The following is a 9,432-nucleotide window of genomic DNA, read 5'->3' as shown; positions in this document are numbered from 1 at the left end:
TGAAGCTACCCCAAATACTGGCAGTAAGGAAGTGGTAATTGCTCTGCCACTGACCTCCCAAACTAAACCTGAAGGCTGCTAGCACTGGTTTGTTTTTAAAGATACAGGTCTTTAGGGTAAAATCTAATCCCTCTTTGTTATATAGTAAAACAATAAGCTGGAAGAAACGGAGGAAGTGAGACTCTCTGTGCCCTTTTTATGAAATGCTTGTAATTCCTAAATTCAGTCCACAAAACTCCAAAATAACTAAACCCATTTTTATTATGTACATTCTGAGGCAGATAAACTTTAAAGTTCTGAAAATTTATCGTCATCATCATCTTCATGTTTCCGCTTTAAGGGGTTGGAGTCGTTTGTTGTGTTCTGTGATGGTACCATGTTTGTAGTTATGAGAATATTCTTTGACCCAATCAAGGAAGGGTTGATCAAGACATTCTGAACTGTTGGCGTTGTGGGAGTGGCTATGAAAAAAAAAGAAAGAAAGTTGAATGTAACTATACAAATATGAAGGAAAGCAGGCAGTGTTCCAGGGATGAGAATCAGGTTTTAGCAAGCTGCAATATATGTATGTGCATATTTATAAAAAAAAACTTCCTAGGACACAAAAAAGCTTGAAATCGCTTTCATGTTTTCAGTCTTGACAGCTCACTTTTATGACAGGGTTGTTGTTCATAGTCCTATTATTTCTGCAGATCGCCAGCTTTATATACAATGCCCAAATCTTAGGTTTCTATCTACTATCATAATAAGTCACTATTTCAATTTTATTATATTTTAATTTCTCAAAGCTGATGAAAATACCTTTAAAAATAAAGGCCTTTTAAATCTGGAATTTAACTTTAGCATAAATATCTTACCATATCTGCTGAAAACATGTGGGAGATGTTTACTAACCTGTTTTCACTGTTGTCTGTGAGTTTGGAATTTGTACTGTAAACCGCTGGCCTGCCAAAGAGACCGGTGTCCCCCCAACCTTGGAAACAGACACAGTCTGTGCTGCAGGAGTCCCTGAAAACAGTATTATTATACAATAAATTAATAGACGTTCAGTGTACAAAACACAGTTTGATTGTAAAATTTAAAGTGGTCATGCTAGACACTGAACATAATACATTATGTACTGAAGGTAATATATTGTGTTTGTGTACAATTTTACTTTATTCATATCATACACAAGACAAGAAAAATTCAGGTAAACATGAAATATTTCACAAGTATTTAATATTTATCACCTGAAGGTAGCAGGCAGAGCTCTTGGCTATTCTTAAAAAATTGCACTATTAGCAGATTGCAAAAAAATAGAAAGACAAATTATACACAACTCTGAATGAAAAGAGCCCAAAGCCCCATCCCTCCCAGCTATATAGATCCATCATGTTCATTAAGTGATAAGAAGAGTAAGCAGGTTTAGTTCATCACATGCACACAAATTCTAATAGGTGTGGCAAGCCAAGAAGTGAAAATGCCACTTTCTTATTAACAGAAATTTGGCTGTTTTTTTGCTGTTTGCAAATAGGCTGGAGGAAGAATGATTAGCACTTTTTTTTTTTCAAAGATAAAAAAAAAAACATTTTTTTACATCTCTGCAAATAAGGCAATGATTTCATTCTCCAGGTACAGCCATATCTTTTCTATAAAGAACCGCCAAAACAGTAGGGCTTTTTCATGCCTTTACAATCTGATGTGTTTTTAGTAATAGTTTTACTAGAATTCATGAAAAGACACCTAAACACATATCAACATGTTAATATGCATTGCAATACACTTTAGATTTACATTAATGTCAATGCAAGTTATTGCAGATCGATATGTGTGTTGATGTGTGGTAAACCTTTCCATTTGATTTCAATAGAAAAAAAAAAAATCAGGCCAAATCACAAAAAGTAAATATCAAGTCTCCAGTGTTTCTCTTCCAAAAACATGTTTATCTTTTTCAAAAATAGAACTCAAATTATCTAGCCAATTTAGATGCAAAAAGCCCTTTAATTAGGACATAATTAAAGCTTACCTAATGTAGGCGTGCTTGGCCTGCTTGTCACTGTGCCTACACTCAGTCTTGGCACCGTTATTCTACTTGCTGAAGATGAGACCTAAGAGAGCAAAACATAAAACTGTTACATTAATGACAACTGACAGTAAACAAGCTATAAACATTCCCAAAAAAAACAAATTATGTGGCTAAAGTAAAGAATGCAGATGTACAATTATGTTTGAACTCCCACTACAAGACAGTAACACAATTGCCGAGGGAAACATATGGCAAAGTCTAAACATATATCTTCAAAAATCAAGTGGACCTTCCTATGTGAGGTTAAGCCAACGCAGAACAACCTAAAATTCCTTTAAAATACTTAAAGTGTACCCATACTTAGAATTTTTACTTTACATAAAAGGGTAGAGAACCCTTTTATCTTTTTTTTTTTTTTTTTTTTTTTTTTAAAGGGTGCAGCACCGGTCCCTAATTCTCGGCCGCCTAGGAGATCAAGCATAAATGTTTTTTTTGTTTGTTTGAGTATAGTTCCTCTTTAAGTTTCTGTACCCTGCCATGGGCAGTAACACCCCCTTTAAAGAGGACAAACCTAAATGAATTTCCAGCAATTGATCACTAAAGTCAGATAATAAACTGATGTAAAAATAAAAAAAAATAAAAATGACTGCACATACCAATTCTTTCCTGATATTAAAATCACAAAGAGTTGAACTAAACAACACTGATTATCTTGTTACAGCGGCAGGGGTTGGATATAATATACAGAAAATAAACCAAAAGTGCAGGAGTCAGAAAAAAAAAGGCAGGTGAAAAAAGTATTAAGGGGTGAACTGTGATGGCCCTGACTGGGTCAGAGAATCTCCAAGAGGCCAGGTCTTATGGGGTACCCCTGATACGCAGTGGTTGTGCATACCAAAAGTGAACTAAAGAATGAAAACTGGTGAACCGGGACATAAACACCCAAGTTCATTGGTGAGCATCAGGAAGGCTACCCCTCAGGTGTGATGCCCGGGTTGCATTGATTCAGAGCAATTACAATGCTTAAGTGGACCTCCACTACTGAAAGAGTCTATAATGAACAAGTATCAGAAACAGTCCCTGGAGCAATGGAAGAAGGTGGCTAGTTCTGATAAATGTTTTATTTTGGAGGAGTGCATTGAAGGGCTCCTGTTAATGCCTTGGCACAGATACCACAGCATGCCATCAGAGATATTGTGGTGTCAATGCTTCGATGGGTCAGTGCTGTTTAGACTGGTGGTATTAACATACCAAAAGTGAACTAAAGAATGAAAACTGGTGAACCGGGACATAAACACCCAAGTTCATTGGTGAGCATCAGGAAGGCTACCCCTCAGGTGTGATGCCCGGGTTGCATTGATTCAGAGCAATTACAATGCTTAAGTGGACCTCCACTACTGAAAGAGTCTATAATGAACAAGTATCAGAAACAGTCCCTGGAGCAATGGAAGAAGGTGGCTAGTTCTGATAAATGTTTTATTTTGGAGGAGTGCATTGAAGGGCTCCTGTTAATGCCTTGGCACAGATACCACAGCATGCCATCAGAGATATTGTGGTGTCAATGCTTCGATGGGTCAGTGCTGTTTAGACTGGTGGTATTAAGGTTTTGGCTGATGAGTACAACACAGGCTTGCTATTCTGCCAATCAGATAATTCTCCATTACAGATGCATATTTCTTATACCTGCAATTACAATGTCTTTGCCATATTAGTAATGAGCACATCAAAGAAGTTGGACACAAAACATTTGAGAATAATACAAAAAACTCACAGATTAAGACCAAGGGGAGCACCAGATCCCTTTAGAGTTTTCTAATAACTGTATGACAGACATACCTTTTTCTGCATTGTTTTGAGGCGATAGTTTGAAGCTGTCAGACAGTATCTGTCCGGGGGCAACCTGGGTCCTGCATAAGGTTTTATTAAGGGAAGTGGTGTCTGGTTCTTCTGTCTTGCAATATCTAATAAAAACTATAAAGATAAATAGGTAAATATAAATCAGCATGCACATATTAGAAGCATCAAATTAGTGTATATATATATATATATATATATATACACACAAGATATATAGATGTGTAGTACAATGTGAGAAAGGGGACTGCGATGTACTTCTAAACAGAAAGATTTGCATCACTTTTAATGAAGTGCACTGCAAATTGATCAAGGAGTGTAAGACACAACACTAGACTGTACAGAGAGGATATTTTAACTGATATACTTACATCTCTTGGAGGTGGAGAGGTAAAAGACTGATCTGTCCGACACTGAATCGCCAGTCTGACATCATCTGCATCAATATTATTCTTCTTAGCATGACCTGAGTATATCTTTGCATCTTCTAATATTGTGGTTACATATCCTAGAAAAACAGAAGGGATTTTATTTAGATTTCCAAATGCCACCCGGATGTTTATATGTAGCCAGAGGGGAAGCGGGTTCCCCTATAACAGGGCTCACCAACCTTTTAGACCCCACAGACCTCTACATTTACGGACTCCGGACATCGAATGTGCGGGGAGCAGTATATCATTTAAAGCCAGAGTGACATCATGATGGCAGAACCCGTCCACTCTCCCATTGCAGGTCTGAGCCACCGCCCTGAGCCTGTGATCCATACGGGGGACATGGCGGGAAATATTATTCTGTAACTTGCTCACACCATGTATAGGAAGGGGTCACATTAGAAAAGATGCTCATCCATGATAGGAATCACATGCCCTACATTTTCAATATAAAAAATAATACCAACTACTTATGCTACTTATGGATTAAACTTAGTTAAGAGAAATATATGTGGTGCCTACCACCTAAAGAATAGACAAATAATTTCTATTTTTCTTGTCCCCTACTACAAACCATCCTACTTCTTTTCCTGCACCACACATTACAATCCATTTGGGAGGAAGAAAAAACAAAAAAACAATTGATATGTTCTGCAATTCACATTTATCCAGCCACCATTTACTTACTGTATGTGAATTCCAACATCTGGTTGATAACTCTGGGCTCATACTCATTAATTCCCATATCCTTTAATATCTGGGCCATGACCTGTAAGCAGAATAGAATAGTTTTATTAATATTTACCTTACAACCTGTACAATTTAGCCCGCACATACGCAGTATACAGTTATATGATTTGCATTTGGTTGATCATTTCGATTATTTTTTTTTCAGTAATGAATTAGTTGGAACTCTACACACACTTGTATGAGATCCAATTGTTTTTCCAGATTGAAGCAATCAGAATTTCAACTAGATGTCACGTGTGTACCTAGCCCTATGATCAGACCAATAACATATTTAAAAAATATAACTCAACCGATTTTCCAAAACAAAGAAACACAATTCACCAAATAAAAATATCTCATCACAATGACCAGGCTGAAAGAACCAACCCTTAGGACCAGATGTATACACCTACTGGTAGCCTGCAGCATTCAGTAGATGGACTTCACATAATTACCATGTCCCTGCATGGATGTGGAGGTCAGTAGGAGGAACTAACGGAAGCAAAGGTGAACTCAGGAGTTCAAGACTACAAAAGGCAGCAGTAGTCCAGAAACATGCAATCAGCAGATCTTTAGTCGATGTGGAGCACAAAATGTTCTCTTTTTCCAAATAGTGTATAGGTCCATAGGGCAGCTGGTTGGGCATGGCTGAGCCTGCGGCTCTACAGTAACTGGAGTTCTCTTTAGTTGTCCGCTAGAAAATGTACTTTTTAGTATAAGCAGAGCAGTTCCTAGATTTAAGGAACCTGTTGCAAACCCCTGCACAACAGAATTTTTTTGTTTTTTCTGCAGATAAACACTTAGTAATCATACTTAGGCCAGCCAATCCCATCCTCTCATTCTTCCATTGCCTCCACCGTTCTGCCAAAGTCTCCCGAACTTACTACTAAGGCAGCATTTCTCAAATGTAAATACCCTGCTGCAAATTCACTCTGCTGAATGCAGGGTTTCCACTTGTGGAATGCTCTCTGATAATGCAGAGCCCAATTCTGCACAGATCACGATCGGGTGCTGCTGTCGGAGTTGTGCGGACTGCTGGGTTCAGGAAATGGGTTTCTCAGGGGACTGTGGGACGAACCCGTAAAGCTTACCTAAACTCAACATTTACACTTTTAAAAAAATAAATAAATAAAATAAAAAAATAATAAAATAAAAGTGCAGACAACCCTTATATGAAAAGGAAAAATGTTAATTTATTATTTTTGTTTTTAAGTGCAACACCCTTGCAGCACCTCCCTTCCCAGTCTTGATCACTGTATCCATAAAGACTGAATGGGAGTGCAGGACCTCCCGGGATACCTATGTCACACATGCCAGGAGGCTCTGGCTGCTCATGCTCTAATTTTACAAAGGGAAAGAGATGCCAATCTTACGCACAAGCAGTGAAATCGGTTTAGCTTTTTCTTCCTCTTTACAGCGGCTACACCACCCAATCTCGCACCTATGCAGTCTAGGTGATGTGCAAGGAAGACGAATGAGAAGAATGAAGATGGTGTTGCCTGGCGCTGAGACAAAAAATGACAGGACCAGATTACTAGAAGGTCCAGCACCATCGAGGGATCTGTGGGATTAAAGCGTACCTAAACTAAGAAGTTTCACTTTACATAAAAGGGTGTGACAACCTTTTATGTAAGGTAAAAATTCTGTTTGATTTTTTTTAGTGCAACACCTTTAAAAAAAAAATAAATAAAAAGGGGGCGTAGCACCCTCCCCAAAAAGTCGCCTAGGCAATCGAGAATGAATGGGAGCGCAAAGCATCCCGGGATACCTACGTCATTAATCCCGGGAGGCTCTTGGGTGCTCCTTCTGTCATGCCCAAACATCTCCGGCATGTGCAGGAGCAAAGAGAAAAATGCACGGTAAATTGGCAAGTCTTTTCCAACCTACGTCACCCCAAGAAAAATCAGGAAGAAGATGGAGCTGCGCCAATCAACTGCTCTGCGGGATTAAAGGCAAGTGTATTTTTTTTTAGTTTTTAGTTCCGCTTTATTCTTTCTCATTGCAAGGAGAACCCTGAAGGGACATGGAAGCAAAAGGAGAGGTGACCCTTGCAGTCCTTGCGTGCGCGGGGTCGTAGCGGGAAATTCAAATATTTTGTATTGGATTCAATACAAAGTCCTGTATCCAATCCAATACAAAATATATTTATGTGGTTTTGTCTATAGGTATGTGACGTTGGACTCTGTTTTAAAACTTACCACACTAGGGAGGCTTTTTAGAAAAATATATTACTATACAGTATACCGAATTATTGCAATTTTCGTAGCCTTGCAGTCAACTTTTAGGTGTGCAGTGATGTATCCCCCCCACCTAAACAGCATCACCATGGACCGGCCGGCTGGTACCCCAGTACAGGACATATGAGGCAGCAGAAACCATTGTACGTTGAGGGGGGTATTTAAAATACTATAAGAGGTAAATACTGAGTAGCTGGACGGAACCATAAGCATTCCCACAACTAATACAACCCTATGATAACAGGGTCACTTTACACAAGTAACTTTTAATATGGCTTGATTGACATAATGTAAACTGCAACGCCACAGTTTTGAAACCATATGACCGAATTAGTTTGAAGCCAACTCGCCTTTCCTTCCCGCCTCTCCTGTCCTCGGCTACCTTCACCCACCAGATACAACCATTACCTGAGCATCTTTGGGCGCACTTTTAGGAGAAGCCATCTTCGCTTGCTCCATTGTAGCTGAAAATCCACACTGACTTACTTCCGGGGGAACCTGAGGGCGGCACAACGCAGACCGGAAGCGCTGTGTATCGCCTAGAACCGCCATCATTGTTAAGGCAACGTGCCCGGTTTTATTGTGCGCACAGCGCCACCTGCTGGATGGTATGTCTTCTCCTTGATTATTAGGAGTTGTGCAGAAGTTTTCCTTACTGATTTTCTAGCTGCAGCCTTTTATGTAACATCAACCTGTAACAAGTATACAGATCAGGAGTTCTAACTTTATTCTGACATCAAGTGCTGTATGTTTGATCCTTTTGGATTTCCAGTGTTATTTGCTGTTAGAACAGACATTACTTGTATAAACTTGTATATTTTTACTTACCATTTAGTACAGGGTGGATGTTGTATGTTGAGCCAAAAATAATGACGTCCTTTTTCGTCAACTGTTCCAATGACCATAGGATGGCCCTAGGACGTACGCCTAACCCCAAGGATCTTGCAGACCCATGTCCCGGTGTTGGGTACTAAAATGCCCATTACAAGCTGGTGGTAGCAAACCTCTGACCTCTGTGTGTAATCAGGAGGGTAAGAAAATCTACCCCTACTTTCGTGATAAAAATGTTAAATGATTTTAGTGAAGTTTTGGATAGGCCCCCTTGGTGTGGTCTGAGATACCATGCCAGTCTATGGTCTCATTGGGTTGGGTATAGCAGGAATCTGATGAGTAGTTTGTAGTGTGTGGGGGATCTTTCTTCAATAGAATACCCTATCCTTCCTGATCACAGTTTTTAAATACACCTGTTTGTCCCCATTACATCATGAGCATTCCCATCTTCTTTCTTTTCCTCTTACTGGTTTTTATCTTTAGCCAAATTGATTGGCCAGGATGACAGAACTCTGCACAGGTGCACGGGAGTGTATTTAGTCCCAGCAGCCGCAGGGGTGGCTGTGATGTGTTTTTTGGACAGAAGAAGACAACGAATGGACAGGGGTGGATATACTATGTTCCCCTGAAAAAAAGACAGTGTCTAATATTATTTTTTTCTCCAAAAATGTACTAGGTCCTCTTTTCAGGGGATGTCTTATTTTGAACAACAATCGACATTTATTCTTGAACTAAAAATCAACATTTATTCAAAAATAGTCATGTCCTAATCTTCTGAAACATCATCACATAACTCTCCAAACCTTGAATTACATCTTGAATTTCTTGTGACTCCATTTCCTTTAGAACCATTGGCCCCAATTTCTCATGTCTAGCAATAGCGCTTTCCTTAAATGAGCACCTCTTGTCCATGTATTTATATATAGTAGCTTATTTTCAGAGTAGGGCTTATATTTCGAGCATGCTCAAAAATACTGAAAAATCATGCTGTGGCCTATTTTCAGGGTAGGTCTTATTTTTGGGGAAGCAGGGTAGTGAGGAGCAAATTTGGCCAATGCACAAGGCTCCTGGACACTCCTCAGCCAACAGCAGCCCCAAATCAGTTCAGTGGGGAGGCTCCAAGTCTCAGGGACCCAGTGGTGGGTGTAGCCAACCAGTAAGTTGGGACAGGTCCCATGTTTCCCCGATTTTAGGACATCCCCATTAAGTAAGCCACCCCCGATTTTTAAAAAAATAATTAAAATAAGACACTTACCCATTTATAAGACAGCTCCAGATATCTGATCCTGCGTGTGTGTCCTTTATGCTGGCTGCAGCGTGTGTATCTCTGATGCTGGCTGCA

At 39.4% G+C, this 9,432-nt stretch overlaps 1 protein-coding gene across 1 annotated transcript; it reads right to left on the bottom strand.

Annotated features, from left to right (window-relative positions):
- Positions 1-243: 243 nt before the first annotated feature.
- On the bottom strand, positions 244-7,782 carry LOC140343473 (transcription initiation factor TFIID subunit 9-like). The gene is made up of 7 exons (XM_072430158.1): positions 7,668-7,782; positions 4,981-5,062; positions 4,234-4,370; positions 3,845-3,979; positions 2,009-2,090; positions 895-1,008; positions 244-461 (listed from the first exon to the last, which is right to left on the bottom strand). The coding sequence occupies exons 1-7, from the start codon at positions 7,716-7,718 to the stop codon at positions 289-291; spliced, it is 774 nt and encodes a 257-aa protein (XP_072286259.1). The 5' UTR covers positions 7,719-7,782; the 3' UTR covers positions 244-288.
- Between the last annotated feature and the right edge of the window lie 1,650 nt (positions 7,783-9,432).

Source organism: Pyxicephalus adspersus, chromosome Z (assembly GCF_032062135.1).
Source record: "Pyxicephalus adspersus chromosome Z, UCB_Pads_2.0, whole genome shotgun sequence".
Classification (NCBI taxonomy): Eukaryota; Metazoa; Chordata; class Amphibia; order Anura; family Pyxicephalidae; genus Pyxicephalus; species Pyxicephalus adspersus.
Note: the sequence above shows the minus strand (reverse complement) of the source record. Positions and strands in the feature narration are given on the sequence as shown.

Excerpts from the sequence above, each read along its gene's own strand:
- LOC140343473 (XM_072430158.1), bottom strand. The coding sequence starts at position 7,718 with ATGGAGCAAGCGAAGATGGCTTCTCCTAAAAGTGCGCCCAAAGATGCT. Across the intron at positions 5,063-7,667 it reads GTGCGCCCAAAGATGCTCAG|GTCATGGCCCAGATATTAAA; the intron begins GTAATGGTTGTA and ends TTCTGCTTACAG. Across the intron at positions 3,980-4,233 it reads CCTCTCCACCTCCAAGAGAT|TTTTTATTAGATATTGCAAG; the intron begins GTAAGTATATCA and ends TTATCTTTATAG.